At 39.1% G+C, this 22,359-nt stretch overlaps 2 protein-coding genes and 1 pseudogene across 3 annotated transcripts; all 3 read left to right on the top strand.

The window, feature by feature from the left end:
- The first annotated feature begins 541 nt into the window (after positions 1-541).
- LOC110763087 (cysteine-rich receptor-like protein kinase 15) lies at positions 542-3,878 on the top strand. 2 transcript variants are annotated; one of them, XM_021965833.2, is made up of 7 exons: positions 542-1,578; positions 1,785-1,904; positions 1,991-2,181; positions 2,274-2,484; positions 2,615-2,852; positions 2,987-3,137; positions 3,238-3,878. In XM_021965833.2, the coding sequence occupies exons 1-7, from the start codon at positions 795-797 to the stop codon at positions 3,532-3,534; spliced, it is 1,992 nt and encodes a 663-aa protein (XP_021821525.2). In that variant the 5' UTR covers positions 542-794; the 3' UTR covers positions 3,535-3,878. The 2 variants fall into 2 exon arrangements, with proteins under 2 accessions (XP_021821525.2, XP_021821526.2); XM_021965834.2 differs by having other exon boundaries at positions 544-1,578; positions 1,788-1,904; positions 3,238-3,877.
- A 9,818-nt stretch (positions 3,879-13,696) lies between these two features.
- Positions 13,697-15,404, top strand: LOC110763052 (cysteine-rich receptor-like protein kinase 10; annotated as a pseudogene).
- A 2,465-nt stretch (positions 15,405-17,869) lies between these two features.
- Positions 17,870-21,201, top strand: LOC110761577 (cysteine-rich receptor-like protein kinase 10). Its single transcript, XM_088252742.1, has 7 exons — positions 17,870-18,915; positions 19,110-19,241; positions 19,349-19,470; positions 19,619-19,829; positions 19,947-20,184; positions 20,492-20,642; positions 20,727-21,201. The coding sequence occupies exons 1-7, from the start codon at positions 18,072-18,074 to the stop codon at positions 21,054-21,056; spliced, it is 2,028 nt and encodes a 675-aa protein (XP_088108868.1). The 5' UTR covers positions 17,870-18,071; the 3' UTR covers positions 21,057-21,201.
- The last annotated feature ends 1,158 nt before the right edge of the window (positions 21,202-22,359 follow it).

Genomic DNA, 22,359 nt, shown 5'->3' with positions numbered 1-22,359 from the left:
AAAGCCTTCAATAATATAATTAAACATGATTACTGATTTGATATTTAGGAAATCCAAAGCCTTCAACATCTATTGCCTGCATATCTATGCATCTGCACTGCATTTGTCTTTTGGTCATCGATTCACTATTCAGATTCAAAGTAAACATAATAGACAAAATTAGTAATTAAAAAACAATGTTTCTGTGTCACGCAAGTTGCTGTCAGATTATATAATAAAGGATTAAAATTAGGGGCTGCATAAACTCACGTGCTGTTATTTATTTGATGTCACCTCAAGGAAATTTAGTATCAAGTAAGCTCAAATTCTACGGGTCCATGATTCACCACCAATTTCCTGCCACATTCTGTGCTAAGTCCAAATCCTTTACTAGTAATTTCATGGCTTCTTCCGTTCAAGTAGAATGGTCAAACAAATTGTCCTAGAAACATCACCTACAAAATAATCACACTTTTTTTTAATCAAATATTTTAAACATGACTTATATGTGACGCAGGCTTCAAAGTCTTTGATTACTCAAGAATTCAATAAAATCTTCCAAATACAACAATAATCCTGGTCTCTATCACCATATGCAGCAGCATGGCTTTATTCAGCCAGTTTGCATCCTTCAGCAAGAACGTTTCTGTGACGTATTCATATGCAAACTAGTGGCCAAACTTCATTGTCAAAATTGACAAGTCAGAGAGGCCTATCTCATCAAGATAAACCGTCAACAGCCATCTTTCTGTTTCCCTTTTCTATTGGCCTAAATTTGTGTAAATTGGTGTTCACTGTGAATCCATTTCAGGATAATGGAAATGGACAAAGATAGGCTTCCTGTGATGCTTTTCATAATTATAACACTATTGATGCCGGCTAGCCTTTCTGCTGTAGACCCCCTTTCAATCTTTTGTTCAACTGATGCCAGAAACTACACTCCCAATAGCCAATTTGAAAACAATCTCAAGCAGCTCCTTGAGTCATTGTCTTTCAACACTTCCATCTCAGGCGGCTTCTACAACGACACGATCGGAGATGGCCCTAGCATGGTCTATGGACAATCACTTTGTAGATGGGATGTTAACTCCACAGTTTGTCAAAACTGTGTCAATGAAGCAAGCCAAGAAATCTTCAAGAGCTGTAAAACAACAGATGCAATGATATGGTATGAACTCTGTCAAATTCAATATTCTTACCAGATATCCTTTTCATTGATGGTTTATACTGGAAAATATCCAGACAAGAATAATGAGGAGAAGACTGTATCAAATCCACATCATTTCAAGGATGTATTGATGTATTTAATGAGAAACCTCTCAGGAGAGGCTGCGTTTAATTCTTCAAAGCATATGTTTGCAACTGGGAAAGTTAAATATTCAGAAAAGAATACTATTTATGGTCTACAACAATGCACTAGAGACATCTCTGAAAGTAACTGCAATAATTGTTTGAATTCTGCTCTTGCTGATCTTTCGGAATGCTGCTCTTCTCACCAAGGTGGAACTGTTGTTAGTAGGAATTGTAATGTGAGGTTTGAACTGTACTCATTTTTTAACGACACGTCGAGTTCTCTGTTAAATTTCCCATATTCCAAAGGTTAGGGACTTCAAACGTTTTTCTTTCTTCTTTTGGTTAATCATCTTATGTATGCATATTGTTGAAACATTGAGTATATACCTCTAGTAAGAGCCTTACTACATTGTAGAACTTGAATCAAAAGGAGGTCACTGAGTTCTAACAATCTAAAATTTGATAATATTCATGGTAAATTGTAACTCAAGGAGGTTCTTCCTATTAAAAAGCAGGGGATAAATGGAAGACTTGGAAGGTGGTGACTCCATGTGCATCCATCATACTATTAGCAGTCATTTCATTTTGCGCTTTCCATCTTTGGAAGAAAAAGGGATTAGAAAACATCGAAGGTACATGGATCGAAACTGGACAATTCTTCTGAACTTATATAGGAATACAAACTAATATTTACTTTTTTACTTTTTTCTTTCTGCAGATGAAGAAAAAAGTGAGGTAGTGCTATTACATGATTTGGCAAGCCCCACTGGAGTCACAATCACAGAAGAAGGCAAATTCATAAGTTCTGAGGAGCTAGCCTTCATAGATCTAGCTACTATAAAAATAGCAACTAATGACTTCTCAGATTCAAACAAGCTTGGACAAGGTGGGTTTGGTACTGTTTACAAGGTAATACTATGTCCTATGGTTCTAATTCTAAATGAGTTTAGTATTGATTCACAGGCCAATACTTGTATCTGATTTGGGAAATATTATTTCAGGGTTTTCTACCAGATGGGAAAGAAGTAGCTGTTAAAAGACTGTCAAGGAAGTCATGGCAAGGCTTGGAGGAGTTTAAGAATGAGGTCATACTCATTGCAAAACTTCAACACAGAAACCTTGTGCGGCTCTTGGCATGTGGCTTTGAGGGAGAGGAAAAGCTGCTGTTGTATGAGTTCATGCCAAATAAAAGCCTAGATGTCTTCATCTTTGGTTGGTTCAAGTTTCAACCTAGCCTACTCTTCTGCTATAAATGTTCTTTTATCCTTTTATGATTTCACCATGCAGACACATTTCAACTTGATGGCATGTACTGAATTTGATTAGTACCATTGAATTTCAGATTCGGAAAGACGAGCTGAACTCAATTGGAAAATATATTACAGCATTATTGAAGGCATTGCCAGAGGACTTCTGTATCTCCATGAGGACTCGCGGCTCAAAATCATTCACAGGGATTTGAAGCCCAGCAATGTCCTGTTGGACCATGAAATGGTTGCCAAAATATCAGACTTTGGCATGGCAAGGATCTTTTGTGAAAACCAGAACACAGCTAACACTAAAAAAGTTGTAGGAACGTAGTGAGTTTGCTTCTTAAATTGACATCTCCTTTATTTATATCTAGAGTCCTATAACTTCCTTCCAGCAAGAGCATTTCAAATTTAATTGAGAAGAGAATTTGCTAACTAATGCTAGCTTATTCTACATGAAACAGCGGCTACATGGCTCCGGAGTATGCAATGGAGGGTCTATTTTCTGTAAAATCTGATGTTTACAGCTTTGGGGTAATCTTGCTAGAGATTATTAGTGGGAAAAGGAATAGTGGGTTCTATCTCACAGAACATGCCAAGACACTCGTTGCATATGTATGTTTCTTTGTCTACTTTGATAACAGTCGTAGTTCACTGAGTTTGATACATAATAATTTCTTTAAAAAAACATATTTGTTTCTTAATTAATTGATAGGCATGGAGACTATGGAAAGATGGAAAAGAATTGGAATTTGCGGAACCTTTGTTGATGGAATCTTGGCCAACAGCAGAGGTTTTGAAATGCATGCACATTGGGCTTTTATGTGTCCAGGAAGACCCTGAAGAGAGGCCTACCATGTCAGCTGTGGTTGTATTGCTTGGAAGTGAATCAATAGATCTTCCTGAGCCAAAGCAACCGGCAATATTTTCTGTAGGTAGAATTCGAATTAGCGAGTCTACAACTGATCCTACTTCAAATGGGCTCACTCTTTCTATCGTTTCGCCACGGTGAACGCAGACAAGATTGCGAATTCGCTTGCTCTCATGCTGCAAGATTGTAACTGTAGCATAATCTTTAACATAAGAGATAAGATGTGATTTGTATATTCAAAGTAATGGGACACGGAAAGGGAAGTCTTTTTCTGCAAATAGAAGGGGAGCATGGAAAATTCAACATATATTTTATGATATTCAGTACTTAATTAGACATTTGCGTGCGTCCAAAGTTTGTATCTATAGTTCTAAATTAGACATTTGCTAATAGACAAGAAAAAGCTTTGAAGCGGCTAAAGATCCCAAACTACATTTGTAAGACATGATATAATGATCATACCAAAGATTAATTAAAGAGCAAGGGCTTGATGATCCATCAATATCATACCCCTTTGTTTTTGTTTCTCTCACATCCGAGAATTATAGCCTCCCATTCTTATAATAAAATTTGTTCATACATGACTTTGAAAAACTATTTGCTTGCCTTGTACGTAATTGGAACTGTATATCATGGCAGTGGAGCAAGTGTTATCAGCATTTGCTAATGCGCTAAGTGGGACTGATGGAGGAATTAATATCAGGAGGCTCTCTCAATCAGCAAAACAGAGACCCAGCCCAGGGAACTAGTCTCTGTTCCTAGCAATTTGATGACTTGGGAACTATCGAAATGGCCGCCCAGCTAACTTGTTTTCAAAGGACAAGTTAGGTAAAGGCGGATTAGGTGAAGTTTCCAAATGAAGTATAAAAATATACCATGCTAGCTAATTAGTACTTCTGTTTGGTTCAGCCTGTATTTGGGGAAGGTGGGTAGACTTTTGTGCCTTGTTGGTTATATATATATATGATATGATATGATATGATGATCCCAAAATTTTAAGACCTAGCACTTTACATCATTCAAACGTATTAATTGCATGAAACGAAAGGGTTAGAGTCGATGGATCCGTTGTTGAAAGATTCATGGATTTTTGAGATACGTCCATATATATTGGACTATTGCATATTGGATTATTGTGTGTTCAAGCATATGCAAACAATAGGCCTACTATGCCATCGGTTGTTCTAACGTCAAGCTTAATCCAGCGGCAAACCCTATATCCTGAGAGACCAATATTATATAGTGCTTAGTTAAGCCTATGTTTTCCGGGGATTCTTTTCATACCGAAATCTCATTCATGCATACAAAGGTTGCATATACCGAAATCTCATTCATGCATACCGAAATCCTATTTTATTGAGGAATTCCTCAAATAATTTTATTTGAAGGATGCCCTTTAGGGTACTCTACGAAATTTTTTTCAATTATCCAAACTATTTATTTTTTAGATCTTCATCCATAGATCATCTTTGCGAAAAATTAGACAAATCGGAAACCATTTAGGGGGGTGTATTCAATTAAGATTTTAAAAGAGTTTAAAACAGTTTAAAAGTCTGGGTGTATTCAATTCAGATTTAAAAAGAGTTTGTAAAAATTTGGGTGTATTCAATTCAGATTTCAATTGATATTAAAAAAATACATCGAAATCTAGGTGTATTCAATTATGACTTTTTAAAAGTCAAACAAAATTTAGGTGTATTCAAAAAGTAATTTATTTTGAAGGAATTAATAAGTTGCCCGATTTCGTTAGAAATTAAAGTGGCAAGTATAAATACAAAAGGCTTTGACAAATCTTATGTGAACCCTAGAAACTTTGAACGTGCTCTACGCTCTCCAGTCGTTGAACGTGCGTGCTTGTCAAGTGGAGGTAAAAAATTTCTTCTCTTTTTCTACGCTTTCTACACATCCTATATGCCGTTGCTTGTATCCAAGCAATTGTCGTTGCTTGTTTTTTTTTTTCTGCTATACATCATCATATATCCTGGTTGTACATCATCATACAAATAATTGCCGTTGCTTGACAAAGTATATGATAATTATGCAAAAAGCAACGAAAAATATCATAATTCATGCAACAAGCCACGTTAGTAAATGCAACCCTATCATAAGACCATATAACCATGAACCAAAGATTCTGCTTTTGTTTTTGCTTCTTTCTTTTTTTTTTCCTTTTTTTTTTTCTTCTTTTTTTGCTTCTTTTTTTTGCTATTTTTTTAGGGTTGCATTGGAGCTATTGATGGCACACATATACCAGCAATGGTGACAAGGTGCGAAGTAAGTAGTTATCGTGATCGTCACGGTAAAATATCACAAAACGTGCTAGCTGCTTGTAACTTTGATTTGGAATTCATATACGTTCTTAGCGGATGGGAGGGTTCAGCTCATGATTCCAAAGTGTTAAATGATTCTTTATCAAGGAGGAACGGACTTAAAGTGCCACCAGGTATATATTTATTTATTTATGTCTATATTAGGTTGTATTGTAAATATTAATTGGATTTGTGTCGTATATTCAAGTAAATATTTCTTAGTGGATTGTGGATTCCCAAATCGGCGTCAATTTTTAGCTCCATTTCGAGGTGTTCGATATCATCTTCAGGATTTTGCCGGTCAAGGTCGTGATCCTGAAAATGTAGCTGAGTTGTTCAATCTTAGACATGCTTCCTTAAGAAACGTAATAGAGAGAATATTCGGTATATTTAAATCACGATTCACAATTTTTAAGTCTGCCCCTCCATTTCCATATGAGACACAAGCAGAGTTGGTCTTAGCTTGTGCAGGGTTGCACAATTTTCTCCGCAAGGAGTGTCGTTCTGATGAATTTCCTATTGAAGAAAACAATGAGCATTCAGCATCGTCGTCATCACCAGAAACTGAGGGAAATAATTATGACCAAGTTTTTCAAACCCAAGAACAACAACGCGAGAATGCTAACCAATGGAGGGTTGGGATATCTTCAGATATGTGGAGAGATGTGATGAATGACGGGAGTCAAAGATGAGCAATGAAACAGATACTTATTCGTTTTTATGCATTTAGAATTATAGTTTACTTATCATTTTTTTTGTCATGAAATTACTACACATTTGAACAAATTAGATGCCCTTTTTTTTAATTTTCTTTGGATGTATTGATTTGGAAGTTCTTTACAAAATGTTTTTGTAAAGGTACTTTTTTCTTTTCAAAATCTAGAAAAATGATAAACAGCCCCGAAAAAATAAAATAAAATTTAGAACTCTAATCAACTCTTTTAAAATCTACGATTAAACTCTAACAAACACCATCAAAATCAATCTAGGAATTCAATCAAACTCTATGTGGAGTTGATAGAAATCAATTAAACTACATTGAACTCTATAAACTTTATAACTCCATTTAACTCTTTTAAAATCTTAATTGAATACACCCCCTTAGACATCTAATTGTATCTTACAAAGTCAATGAACATAGTGCTTCAAGAAAGCACTAAAATTTCAATAATTTAATTGAGTGATCAAATGATATCGGATTCAAGTGATTTTTTTGTAGAGATGATCTTTGAATGAATATTTACAAAATAGATGGTTTGGATAAGTGAAATTGACAAGCAGGAAGCTCTTTGTATATATATATATACACTCGGCATATAATTAGACATAGATTTGATTGTACCAAAGATTATATACAAAGGTGATAATATTGATCAATTGAATTGCCTTGTGCCGTTTCCTTAGTTATGAAATGTGGACATAGCTAGCCATGAGGTCATTGATCCGTTTCTTTCTCTCCACATGCGCATGCATCCTTTGCTTGCTTATCAGCTTGACCTCTGCCACCAATGAAGCTGCTCCAGCTCCTAATTACATCACCCATAACTGCTCAAACAAAACCTTCACCCCAAACTCCACCTTCCAATCCAATCTCAACTTCCTACTTCTCTCCTTTCACTCCAACTCCTACCTTACCACCGGCTTTTACAACGACACCATCGGCAGAAACTCAAGCTCAGACAACGACACTGTCTATGGCTTCTTCCTCTGTCACGGTGACGTGGCGCCCACAGACGTTTGCGAAAACTGTGTGGCCATGGCCAGTATGGATGCAATCCAACGCTGCCCAAACGGAAAAGGTATTGTGATATGGTACGATGAGTGCATGCTACGCTACTCCGACCAGCCATTCTTTTCCACCGCCGTTAACACACCTCACAACTGTTGTGCGGAAGCGTCAATCGAGTGCGAGTGAAAAAATAAACACAACTAGCAGGAGATAAAATGAACACAAACAACACCAACAAGAACACCAAGATTTATACTGGTTCGGCAATGCCTACATCCAGTTTGGAGACGACGGAGTATTCCACTATAATCAATGAGAACATACAACAGTGTTTATCACTCAATTTCCCAAAGACCCAAATAACCCAAGCTCACACATTTACAATAGGAAGAGAAACTGAAAATACAAAGCAAAGACAACTTGAGAGAATTTTCTTCTCTCTGCCGAATGGCTTCTTGCTGTTTCTCTCCCTCTACTTCCCTCCTTCAGCTGCTGCCATGCTTCTCAATTTATAGAGAAGCCAACGGGTGAAGGCCAGCTAGTCAAATTATGAGGCCAACTATGAAGTCAGAAAGCCAGCCAAGTTTGCATGGCTTTTGTCTCCCACGTGCTCCCATCTTCTGCCAAAGCTTCAATATTCCTCTGCAAAGGCTCTGCAAGGTTGTTATTCTCCTACAAAGCTGCTGCCACCACTTGACAGCATCCACCCACAATATTTGGTCGGCTGACACAATTCTTCCTTTGGCCATGTGATGGCTAGTGTGGCAGCCATCATGAAGAAACTATCAACACACGTGGGTGCAATTTGAGCCAATAATCAACAATCTCTACCTTGGCTCAAATTGTACCAAACTCGTAATACTCCCAATGGTCGTCTCCCAATCCCCCACGGGGCAATCAACAAATTTTACAAATTCCAATCAAGTCTAAGCAATGCTTAAACTTGAGCAACGAAACTGGTTTCGTCAACATATCTGCAGGATTGTTGGTGGTTCCAATCTTCTCAAGAAGAATATCTCCCTCTTCAATAATCTCACGAACAAAATGGAACCTCACGTCAATGTGTTTCGTACGTGCATGATGAACTTGATTCTTTGCTAAATAAATAGCACTCTGACTGTCGCAATACACATCCACATGGTCCTGTTGAACCCCTAAGTCATCAAGCAACCCTTGAAGCCAGATGGCTTCCTTTATAGCTTCTGTTACCGCCATGTATTCAGCCTCAGTAGTCGACAAAGCAACAGTAGATTGCAGAATCGACCTCCAACTTACTGGACCTCCAGCAATAGTGAATACAAAACCTGTAGTGGACCTACGCTTGTCCAAATCACCTGCGTAATCAGAATCTACGTATCCAACAACACATTGACCATTAACTTTATCCTGCTGAAACAATAAACCAACATCCACAGTACCCAGAATATACCGTAGAATCCATTTCACAGCTTGCCAGTGCCCTTTTCCTGGATTATGCATATATCTACTGACAATACTAACAGCTTGTGAAATATCAGGCCTAGTACACACCATAGCATACATCAAACTACCAACAGCACTTGCATATGGAATTTGAGCCATGTAATGACTCTCCTCATCAGTATTAGGAGACATAGAAGCACTAAGTTTGAAATGAGGGGCAAGAGGTGTACTAACCGGTTTTGAATTTTCATTCATCCCGAAACGTTGTAGTACCTTCTTCAAATACTGCTTCTGACACAGACTAATCTTGCCTTTCGCTCTATCTCTTTCAATTTCCATACCCAGTATCTTCCGAGCTTCTCCCAAGTCCTTCATCTCAAATTCATTACTGAGTTGAGTCTTCAACCTTTCAATCTCCACTTTGCTTTTACATGCTATCAACATATCATCAACATATAAAAGCAGATAAATGAAGGATCCATCTTGTAGCTTGCGAAAGTATACACAATGGTCATAATGACTTCTTGTGTACTCATGCCCGATCATAAACCTATCAAATCGCTTGTACCATTGTCTTGGAGACTGCTTCAAGCCATACAATGATTTTTGCAATTTGCAAACCCAATTTTCCTTGCCAGCAATCTTAAAACCTTCTGGCTGAGACATATAAATCTCTTCATCCAAATCACCGTGTAAGAACGCCGTCTTGACATCAAGTTGAGCTAACTCGAGGTCAAACTGCACAACCAAAGCCAACAAAATACGAATAGAAGAATGTTTTACTACAGGAGAAAATACCTCGTTGTAGTCAATGCCTTCCTTCTGAGCGTAGCCTTTAGCTACCAATCTGGCTTTGAATCTTACATTGTCTTTTCCCAAAGATTCCATCTTCTTGGCATAAACCCATTTGCAACCAATTGCTTTCTTCCCCTTTGGTAACTGAACCAGCTTCCAAGTCTCATTTTTATGAAGAGATTTCATCTCCTCATCCATAGATTTCTTCCACTCCACGTTCTCTGAACTTCTGACAGCTTCTTTGAAGGCGGATGGAATATCATCTTCAATAACAGGAAGTGCATATGCCACAATATCAGTAAACCGAGCAGGCTTCCGAATTTCCCTTCTCTGTCTTCTGATTGCAATAAAATCTTGTTGCTGTGGAGGCTCTTGGGTAGGTGCCTCCTCTTCATCGTCCTCATCATCAGAATCAACTGCAGGACTAGTGTCTGTAACATCAGACCTTACTGGAACAACCGGAGTCTTTAGTAACTCCACCTGCTTTGAACTACTCATGGTCTTGGTCGCTTCAGTTTCACCTTCATGCTTGTTCTGATTAACCATAGCAGCCTCATCAAAAGTCACATCTCTGCTTACAACAAATTTCTTCTCATCTGGACACCAGAGTCGGTATCCCTTCACGCCAGTGCTAAAGCCCATAAATAGAGCTTTCTTTGCTCTTGGATCCAACTTGCTTTCCCTGACATGATAGTAAGCAGAACAACCAAATATGTGTAAATACTTGTAATCAGTACAAGGTTTACCAGACCATACCTCCATGGGCGTTTTGCCCTCGTTCGCAGCAGCCGGCAACCGATTAATGAGATGGCTTGCATAAGTAATCGCCTCAGCCCAAAACGCCATGCCTAAACCAGCATTAGACAACATACACCGAACTTTCTCAAGCAAAGTACGGTTCATGCGCTCCGCCACCCCATTCTGTTGCGGTGTCTCCCTAACCGTGAAGTGCCTCACAATACCCTCATCTTGACAAACTTTCAAGAAAGGATCAGACTTATATTCACCACCATTGTCTGATCTGAGAGTCTTGATCTTTCGACCGCTTTGCATTTCAATCATCTTTTTCCACTTCAGGAATATCTTTAAGACTTCATCTTTACGCTTCATGGTGTACACCCATATTCTTCTAGAGAAGTCATCAACAAAGGAGACAAAATAATGGCTACCTCCCCAAGATGCATTCTTGGAAGGTCCCCAAACATCAGTGTGAACATAATCAAGAATGCCTTTAGTGTTGTGAATAGCAGTGCCAAATTTTACTCTAGTTTGCTTACCCAACACACAGTGTTCACAGAATTCCAATTTGCATGCCTTTGCACCTTTCAATAAGCCTTGCTTCACCAATCCTTGCAACGCTTTTTCACCAGCATGCCCAAGACGCATATGCCATAACCTCGTAGTGTCTGTGCTATCTGCGTCAGCAGCTTCGGTGACAGCTGCTCCACCAATAACTGTACTCCCCTGCAAGAAATACAAGTTATTTCGTCTTGTACCTTTCATCACCACCAGTGCCCCGTACACAGCTTTAAGAACTCCACCCTCCATGGTGATCTTGAGACCCTTGGATTCCAAAGCGCCCAATGAGATGAGATTCTTCTTCATATCCGGTACATACCGAACATCACTCAATTCTCTGACTGTTCCATTATGCATCTTCAAACAGATTTTGCCTATTCCTTGTGTTTTGCAGGCATTATTATTGCCCATCAAAACAACTCCACCATCCAGCTCCTCGAAGCTAGAAAACCATTCCCGAATGGGACACATATGATAGGTGCAACCTGAATCCAAAATCCACTCCTCGGAGTGACCATCAGCAGATGAACTAGCCAAAGCAAACTCGAAATCATCATCTCCAGATTTTGCAACATTTGCTTCAGAACTCGCTTTCTCCTTCTCTTTGTTCTTCAATTTGGGGCAGTCTTTCTTCCAATGACCCTTTTGGCGACAAAAGGCACATTCGTCTTTAGCAGGAAACTTCCCTCGCGACTTTGAACGAGATTTTCCCCGCTTCCCAGATTTTCTTTCCTCTGTTCGACCCCTTGCAACAAGTGCCTCGGTTTGTGAATTGTGAGTCTTCTGATCCCTTTTACGACACTCATGATTCACCAATGCCGCAGACACCTCCTCAAGTTTCACCTCGGATTTTCCATACAACAAAGTAGTTGTCAAATGATCATAATCATCAGGCAATGAATTTAACAAACATAGTGCCTTATCCTCGTCAGGAATTTTCACATCAAGGTTTGCTAAATCAGCAAGTATTTTATTATAATCATTGAGGTGTTCATGCATAGAAATACCTGGACGATACTGAAATCGGAAGAGTCGCTTCTTCAAGAAGAGCCGATTTTCTGCACTCTTGGTCATATACTTCTCCTCCAATTTCGTCCAAAACTCCTTAGCAGAAGTTTCCTTCATATATGGGTATTTCAACTCTTTATCAAGGAATGATCGAATAGTGGCACAAGCATGAAGATTAATTCGCGTCCACTGCTTGTTATCAATATCTTCTGGTTTATCCTCCAGAACTATATCCAATTCTTGTTGATACAACACATCCATAACTTCACATTGCCACATACCAAAACTATTAGAGCCATTGAATTTCTCAACCTCTAACCTTGTAGTGGCGATTGGATGTCTATTGGATGTAGGTGCCGACGAAGATGATGCCGACTCCTTCTCCTTCACAGATTCATCTTTATCTCCAGCCATCAAATCCACTCGGCACTATTCACGGCTACTGTAGCAAATCACTATTCACGGCTACTGTAGCGCAGCTACTGTTCACGGCACTGTAGAACCGGTACTGTTCACAGTACTGTAGCACGCCAATTTCCCCAGTCGAAACTGGAGCTCTGATACCACTTGTTGTGCGGAAGCGTCAATCGAGTGCGAGTGAAAAAATAAACACAACTAGCAGGAGATAAAATGAACACAAACAACACCAACAAGAACACCAAGATTTATACTGGTTCGGCAATGCCTACATCCAGTTTGGAGACGACGGAGTATTCCACTATAATCAATGAGAACATACAACAGTGTTTATCACTCAATTTCCCAAAGACCCAAATAACCCAAGCTCACACATTTACAATAGGAAGAGAAACTGAAAATACAAAGCAAAGACAACTTGAGAGAATTTTCTTCTCTCTGCCGAATGGCTTCTTGCTGTTTCTCTCCCTCTACTTCCCTCCTTCAGCTGCTGCCATGCTTCTCAATTTATAGAGAAGCCAACGGGTGAAGGCCAGCTAGTCAAATTATGAGGCCAACTATGAAGTCAGAAAGCCAGCCAAGTTTGCATGGCTTTTGTCTCCCACGTGCTCCCATCTTCTGCCAAAGCTTCAATATTCCTCTGCAAAGGCTCTGCAAGGTTGTTATTCTCCTACAAAGCTGCTGCCACCACTTGACAGCATCCACCCACAATATTTGGTCGGCTGACACAATTCTTCCTTTGGCCATGTGATGGCTAGTGTGGCAGCCATCATGAAGAAACTATCAACACACGTGGGTGCAATTTGAGCCAATAATCAACAACAACTTCCTCCGGTCGTCTACGGATGCAATGCAATGCAACCACCGGTCGGCTTTAACCAGGTTCTGGAAAGTACTATGAATCAGTCACCAAGGCAGCCGCCAATAATACTAATGGCACTGTTCTCAAGTACTTTGCCAATGAAGAAGGCCAAATAAAAGGGTTCAATAATGATACGCTGTACAGCCTTGGACAGTGCACGCCGGACCTGTCCAGTGCAGATTGCAAATGGTGTGAGGAAGCCGTATGACATATAGTTTCAAAAGAATGCCAATACCAAGGAGGACGTTTTCTATATCCCAGTTGTTATATTAGGTACCAACTCTCCCCCTTCTACGGCACTGCAATAGACGAGGTTTTCCCGCCTATCCTTGGATACGGTAAAACTACTGCATAATTAGGACATAAATGTTTGGTCAATCTTTGCAACTCACATTTCCTCTTTTCTTCTCGTCGAGTATAGAACAATAAACAAAAAGGTACTGTTGTTCGTTCATCATACAGATGTCACAATCCTTGTCGTCTTTGTTCTTGTTCTTGTCTGTGAGCTGCTTGTACCTTTGTGCTATTGCTTCATCCGCAGAAGAGCAACAGCGATGTACAAATGCACGACCACAAGAAAAAGGTAAAAAATTGACTGCAATTATTCAAATGCAAGAGGTTATCTTAATTTCCTTCATTTTCATAGGTTTTCTAGTCGTTTACGTGCAACTCATTATTTATTTGTTTAGTTAGAAGTGATATAAACGACACTATTGAGTCATTGCAATTTGACTTGGGAACCATCAAAATCGCCACAAACAAGTTTTCCGACGATAACAAGTTAGGTCAAGGCGGATTTGGTGAGGTTTGCAAGGTATGTAATTAGCAATCAATCCATCTATATTTAGGGGATTAATCATTTAATCTTATACGTGTAAAGTCTCTCTAGTTCTACTTAAGGCACCGGGAAATGGATTGGATAAAATACCTTTGTATACATTCTCAGGGAATACTTGGTAATTAATGGACAAGAAATACCAGTTAAGAGATTCTCCAAAAACTCTGGGCAAGGTGTAGAAGAATTCAAAAATGAGGTTATATTGGTTGCCAAGCTTCAACACAGAAATCTCGTCAGGCTTCTTGGATTTTGTTTGGAAGGAAAAGAAACTATACTTGTTTATGAATATGTGTCCAACAAAAGTCTAGATTATTTTCTATTTGGTATGTCATGTGATGATGAAGTCACTTTATTAATTGTCAACAATATTAATGTAATTCTTTTTAACATCCAACTTTAATGTGGCATTCCTTGTGTTTGGTGAACGAGATCGTAGAACCCAACAAACGAAAGCAACTGGATTGGTCAAGACGTACGGTGCACGATAATTGAAGGAATTGCTCGAGGAATTCTATATCTTCATGAAGATTCGAGGCTTAGAATTATACATTGTGATTTGAAAGCTATAGTAATATCCTATTAGATGGCGATATGAATCCAAAAATATATCAGATTTTGGAATGGCAAAAATGTTTGGAATTGATCAAACTCAAGGAAACACAAGAAGAATTGTCGGCACTTAGTAAGTTAATTTTCAACTTATGCTTCCCCATTATATGATATAATTCATTGATCACACTCATGATATGTGGTTGGGTATGCAAGTGGTTACATGGCTCCAGAATACGCCATGGAAGGATTATACTCCATAAAGTCGGATGTCTTTAGCTTCGGAATACTCTTGCTTGAAATCCTAACGGGGAGAAGAAACTTTTTGGGCTTTCATCTCACAAATTGTGCACCTACTCTTATAGCACATGTAAGATTTTATGTTACTAATTACGTCAGGGTATTTTAATTATACAACATTTTGTCCAACTAAGATCAAAGAGACAGTACTTACATCCGTGAAAGGTATTTATTCCAGGTTTGGCAATTATGGAATGAAGGGAAAGGGTTGGAGTTGATGGATCCATTGTTGAAAGATTCATGTAGTCCAAATGAATTTGTAAGATACATCCATATTGGGTTATTGTGTGTTAAAGAAGGTGCAAACGACAGGCCAAACATGTCATCAGTTGTTCTAGCGTTGAAAGGTGAAACTCGTAGTCTTTCCAGACCAGAGCGACCAGCCTTCTTTACAGGAAGAACTACTAATCACCGTGATCAAGTAGAAGCTGATCATAATTGTTCTGCCATGGTTTGACGATTTCCAGCGATGTGCCCCGTTGAGACAGATGACATAATCTTTACAGCTTTTGTTTCACCAATGACAAAAAAGAAAAAAAAAAGAAAAAAGAAAAAAGAAGAGGTATGAGTCAAATGCAAAGGTTGTCAAAGAACTCGAGACAAGGTGTACGAGAATTAATGTTGTCTTTGTTTGCCAAGCTTCAACATGGAGTTCTTCTCAGACTCGTAGGATGTTGTATTGGTTTGCAGCTGGTAGTTTTCTCCTTGCTTTCTCTGTTTTCTTTCTTCGAAGGTCCTGCCTGGCTGATTGTGGACTTCCTCTGTTGTCTCTTTCTCTTTGTTTTCTCGTGGGCTCTGCCGGTTTTCATTGAAAACAACCTTTCTGACCGAAAGAAAAAAGAAAAAGCTAGCGTAAATTATTTCTCGTTTGCCATGAGGTTAATTCGGCCGAGAAATAACTAATCATAGAGTGAGCATGGTAAACTTGTGAATGCGTGTATTCACCCTACCCTAGCTGTCATTTCTTTGTATAAATTGCTGTGGAAAAGCATGTAGTAAGAGTTGCCCAAGTCAAACTTGGCTGGCATGCACGTTTTTACTTTGTAGGTCCCTTCCTTTGCATGAGTTCCTCATATGAATCACAACACGCTTGAGAGTCTAGGGTCAACGACCAGGGTGATCCTCCAAGTCCAAGTCAAGCTTGCAATTTTCAACCATTTGAACTTAACCATATAACTTACGTGCTACATAATCCTAATTAAGAAGAGCAAGGGCCGGGGATGATGATTAATAATTTAATATATCAGTTTGCTTGCTGCTCAGCTTCATCACCAGTACTGAAGCAGTTTCGTTACATCGTCCATAGCTGCCCAAACACAACCACTTTCACCCCCGCCCAAGTGTGGGAATCCGACCCCGACTGCAGGAAGAAGCAAGCAGTCATCCATTAATATCATTGTCGGCGTCGCTGCTCTTCTAGTGATCTCTGTGGTCCTTGTAGCTTTGGGCTACTGCTTTCTACACAGGAGAGCAAGAAACAAGTACGATGCGGCCCTAAGAAAAGAAAATGATAGAAGTAGATATATTTAGAATTAAAATTTTGGGATATACTTTCATGTCTCTGCCATATACCTTTTTGCGAAACTCTCATTATTTGCCTTTTTTCTTATGCAAAAGATATGAAGACTGTTGAATCCTTGCAATATGCTATGGAGGGACTGTATTTCTTAAAATCTGATGTCTTCTGTTTCGGAGTGCTTTTGCTTGAGATCATAACAGGAAGAAGGAACTTTTTAGGCTTTCATCCCACAAAATGTGCACCTACGTACTCTTATAGGCTATGTAAGGTTAAATCATACAAAAGTTTCTCAAACTAATACATGTAGCTATCTCAATGTTAGATATACATACATGCTTAAAATGTAATAATTGCAGGCTTGGCAATTATGGAACGAAACGAAAGTGTTGGAGTTGATGGATCCGTTGTTGAAAGAGTCCGAATGAGTTTTTGCGATACATCCATATTGGATTATATTGTTCTAATGTTCCCCGTCGAGTCAGATGACAATTTTAATCTTTGCATTATGAAGTTGGAGTTGGCCTTTGATAAAATGCTAATTTGTGGGCAATTAAAATTAAACCCACGTTTCAATCCTCCATTAAATTTCGTTAAACATTGTATTAATATGGCCTCTTCTCCTCCTATATTATATTGTTTGTTTTTTTTATTTTCAGAATCGATCGAGATACATGAGTAATTGTTCTTAATCATTTGAATTATAATCGTTTACTATTATATTGTTTGATAAATTAAGTCCATCAATGTGATGCGTTCTTGTGGAACCTTCTGATGAACTGGGTGGAGAAATAAATAATCCCTTTGGGCACTTCCGTCTCCATCGTCTTATGTTTGATAATATTTTTATTTTATATAGTTTGTTTTGTCATTTCATCTCCTTCCTTTTCTTCAACGAATTTGAGTAAGATGGTTTCATGGCGACAGACAGTTGAAGTGAGATATGCCCGTCAACACACGGAAACATTAAAACTAGTTTCACTTTAGAGTCCTGCTGTGACTTTTCTTTTGTGAATTTATTCACGAAACCCATTTCGATTTGGTAAAACTTTCTTCTTGTAATATTCTTGCAAATAATAATAATAATAATCAATATCAATATGATAACGACAAGAGATATTTAGTCAAATATCTATTCTTATTAGTAAAACTATAAATAAACCATACATAATTTAGTTTCTATAAACAAACTAAAAAAAAACCCAAAATTTGACAATTGGCCCTATTGAATTTAATTTTGATTATTAAATTACTTTGATGCCCTATTGAGTGTTTTGGGCTTTTTTATGAGGTTTTGGGGTTGTGTTTGTTTTAAGAAATCAATGGCAATTTTGTAATTTAAAAGAAGTTAAAAGCATTTTTATTATGTTGCAAATGAACTTTGGGTATAACAGTGAACCTCCCTAAGACAACCGCCACTGCCCTCTCTATCCTTCCCACTCCCGCCTCCCATTTTCCTCTGTTTCAAACTTTTGTTTTTTTGTCTTTTATTTCATTGTCTCTTCTTCCTCTTCTATTTCTATGAATCTGATGATAAAGACAACCACCACTGAGATAATATATCTTTCAAGTTCAACTTGGCTTGAGAAATAAACAGGGAGGGACTAGCTAGCTTAATTAGCTAAGCATAGGGGATGGCCTGGGCTGGCTTCATCAAGATCAAAATGCTTCCCATGACTAATCTCATGCTTGTTTCCATTCTCTCCTCCATATTTGTTGTTACTCTGCTTAGCTTTCCCAGCCCAGCTGAAGCTGATTATCTATACCATGTCTGCCCAAACACTACCACTTTCACCCTGAACTCCACCTTCCAGTCCAACCTCAACCGCCTCCTCTCCACCCTCTCCTCCAACGCCACCCGCCCCTCCGGCTTCTACAACGCCACCGCCTCCTCCCGAACCCTAAACGACGCCGTCTACGGCCTCTTCCTCTGCCGCGGCGACGTCGCCTCCACCGACGCTTGCAAATCCTGCGTCTCCACGGCAACCTCCAACGCCGTCCAGCGCTGCCCCACCGAGAAACAGGTCGTGATCTGGTACGACGACTGCATGCTACGCTACTCCAACGAGTCCTTCTTTTCCACCATGGCCGAGACACCTCGCCTGTTCATGTGGAACACCCAGAACGCCACCGAACAGACCCGCTTCAACCAGGTCCTGTCCACCCGTATGAACGAGGTGGCCACCGAGGCTGCCAACGACACCGACAAGTTTGCGACGAGTCAGGGGAATGTTAGTGGGTTGGTTTCGATTTACAGCCTGGGGCAGTGCACGCAGGACCTGTCCTCAGCGGATTGCAACCGGTGTCTCAGGGGTGCCATAGCCCAATTTCCGAATTGTTGCAGTGGAAAGGAAGGGGCACGAGTGTTGTATCCGAGTTGTACCGTTAGGTACGAAGTCTACCCTTTCTACCAACAGAACTCCACGTCATCACCTCAGCCTTCACCGGGGGCTCTACCTCCTCCTCTGCCGCCTAAAGGTAAAGTGAAGTGACCAGCTTTTCAATTCAAATTATGTCTTAAAATAGTTGGGGGGGAATAGGTATCTATGCTAACTATGGTGAACTTTGGATTGGAACAGGAGAATATGGTTTTGGGATTTGGCTGTTCGTTTTACTAATTTCTTCATATTTAGTTTTATGTATAGTGTAGATTCTTATTGTTTATTATGCAGGAAAAAGCAAAATCCCTACAATTGTTGCCATTGTTGTCCCAATTGCGGTCTCTATGCTACTTTTTGTTGTGGGCTGCTGTTTCATTACTAGGAGAGCAAGAAAGAAGCGCAGTGCAGCGGAGGCACCAAGCGGTAAAGAATATATATCTGAAATGAATTCTAGTTTGTCATACAAATCAAAAGCATACTTTTGTTTCCTCATCTTTATACATGAATGCTTTTCTTGTTTGTTTGTGTAGGTGAGAATGACATTAGTACTATAGAGTCTTTGCAATTTGATTTTAGTACCATTGTAGCGGCCACGAACAATTTCTCTGATGATAATAAGTTAGGGGAAGGTGGATTTGGTCAAGTTTACAAGGTATGTATGTATATCAACGTTTCTGCATCGGAAAATCTAAAGTCTTAATATTTTGAGAAACTAAGGAGGTTTTAATCAGTACTGGGAATTGTAAAAGTTGTGCAAGAATGTACATTCCATCGATTGATTGATTGAAGGTTGTTCTCAGGGTATACTTTCAAATGGTCAAGAAGTAGCTGTGAAGAGGCTTTCAAGGAACTCTGGCCAAGGTGCAGAGGAATTTAAGAACGAGATGGTATTGGTAGCCAAGCTTCAACACAGAAATTTGGTCAGGCTATATGGATTTTGCTTGGAAGGAGAAGAAAAGATACTTGTTTATGAATATGTCTCCAACAAAAGCCTTGACTATTTTCTATTTGGTTTGTGCCCTGAAACATCTGATAGTCTTTTCTCCTGCAAAAACAATGTTACTTCAACATGTATTTGAATCTGTTTCCTTGATGATAACTTGATTGCTCAATTTTGATGATTTGCAGACCCTGAGAAACAAGGACAATTGGATTGGTCAAGACGTTACAAGATTATTGCAGGGATTGCTCGAGGAATAATGTATCTACACGAAGATTCCCGACTTAGAATTATACATCGTGATCTCAAGGCCAGCAATATATTGTTAGATGGGGAGATGCATCCAAAAATATCTGATTTTGGCATGGCCAGGATTTTTGGGGTTGATCAAACTCAAGCAAACACAAGTAGAATTGTTGGAACATAGTAAGTTCTCTCATTCATCTTTTCTTTTCTCATGACCACTTTTGTTCTGCATTATCTGGATTGATGAATTTGAGAAATGTTCCCATCTGCACTCAACAGAAAGTCCACTTTGACCCTTGATAATATCTGTATGAACTCAGACAGGGATGATGTAATTTTTGAATCATAGTTCATGCTCTATAAATAATGAAAGCCACTTAGTCTTACACGAAATTGAATGGATTAAATTATTGACATGAATATGATAAGTTTACTCCTTAAATTTTGTTACAATTTCTATACTGATGGATGGTTGTGCTTCTTGCAGTGGCTATATGTCTCCAGAGTATGCAATGCATGGACAGTTTTCTGTCAAGTCCGATCTATATAGTTTCGGTGTTTTACTGCTAGAAATCATAAGTGGCAAGAAGAATAGTTATTTCTTTCAAACTGACGCAGCTGAAGACCTCGTGAGCCATGTAAGCTTAAACTGAAAACAACGTAGTTTTGTTCTTCTGCACTAACACCACCACAACATAAATAAAACTGTTCAATTTATGCAGGCTTGGAAACTATGGAGAGATGGGACGCCTTTGGAATTGTTGGATCCGAGTATGAGAGATTCTTATTCCAGGAGTGAAGTTATAAGGTGTGTGCATATCGGGTTACTTTGTGTTCAGGAAGATCCAGCGGACAGACCTACAATGAAATCCGTAGTTCTCATGCTTAATAGCTATTCTGTGACTCTGCCATTACCTGAACAGCCAGCATTTTTCCTTCGAAGTCGAACGGAGGGGAACATGCCAAAGATAACTTTGGAGTCTGATCTATCTATCAGTAAGTCAACTCCATCCGTTGATGAAGGATCTATCACTGCAGTATACCCTAGATAGCGTGAATGAACAAGATGTTATATCTTGTATTATCTGTTTATATTTGCAATCACAAATATGAAACTTGTACTCTTGGTTTCATACGACTGTTGTTAGGATTGAAAACATCAAATGGTATTTCTGTCATGTGAGTTACAGTATCTTTGATTTTGATTTTTGAGCATAGATTTATCATCCACATAACGTGATTGACAAGGTTTTAAGTCTTCACATCTGTATCTTGGAAAGATCTCTCCTTTGTGGGTCTGGGTTGAATCTTCTGCAGTTTCGTGACGTCAATACCTAATAAATTTACAACCGGCTTAATTAGGTTGTTGTTGTGCTTGTGGTCATATCACTCTCTTGTATTGATGAGAGTTATGGATGGATAGGATACCATCTTCTTTTCTGGTCATCTTCGTCTCCACTTGGTTGGTTGTATAAAACCGTACTCTTGTATTATTGCAGACTAAAAGTCTCAAAACCCTCTGTAGGTGTAAATATTGAAAAACTGAGGAAAAAGAAAAGGCAAGAAACGCAGTTGGGCTGAAAATTCTACCCAAGTCTCGACCCCCTTGGTTGGCTGTCAGCTTAGAGGACCGCTAACTTAAAACACTCCTGTCAATTTATAATTACATCACACTGATGATGAAGCCGACACCTCTAAAAATTATGACTTGTAGATAAGCTTTTTAATTTCCACATGATTCAACTCTAAGGGACATAATAAATTAGCTTTAGAAATAGAAACAGGGACTGGGCTGATCAGTAATCAAAAGATCATGAAAACCAAAATGTCTTCCGTGCATAATCTGATGCTTGTTTCCATTCTCTCCTCCATATTTGTTGTTACTCTGCTCAGCTTTCCCAGCCCAGCTGAAGCTGTTTATCTATACCATATCTGCCCAAACACTACCACTTTCACCCCAAACTCCACCTTCCAGTCCAACCTCAACCGCCTCCTCTCCACCCTCTCCTCCAACGCCACCCGCCCCTCCGGCTTCTACAACGCCACCGCCTACTCCTCCTCCTCAAACGACGCCATCTACGGCCTCTTCCTCTGCCGGGGCTGCCAAATATAGTGTAATTGAGAGAGTTGAGAATGTATAATAAGAAGAACAAGATAGGTTTTGCAGAGAATTCAAATCTGCCAATTGAGTTTTTTACTTAGTGAAGGGTTAGATATACAAGTATACAAGGTGATTATTAGTTACAAACAATGCACAAGACATGGAGGGAAACATGGAGAGTTTCCATCCCTAAAACAAGGAATATGAAAACAAGGAAAAGTAACAAGGTGGTAGACAAGCCATTTAGGGATGTC

Source organism: Prunus avium, chromosome 4, assembly GCF_965620075.1.
Source record: "Prunus avium chromosome 4, drPruAviu1.hap1.1, whole genome shotgun sequence".
NCBI lineage: Eukaryota > Viridiplantae > Streptophyta > Magnoliopsida > Rosales > Rosaceae > Prunus > Prunus avium.
This window is presented reverse-complemented; position numbering and strand designations above follow the sequence as displayed.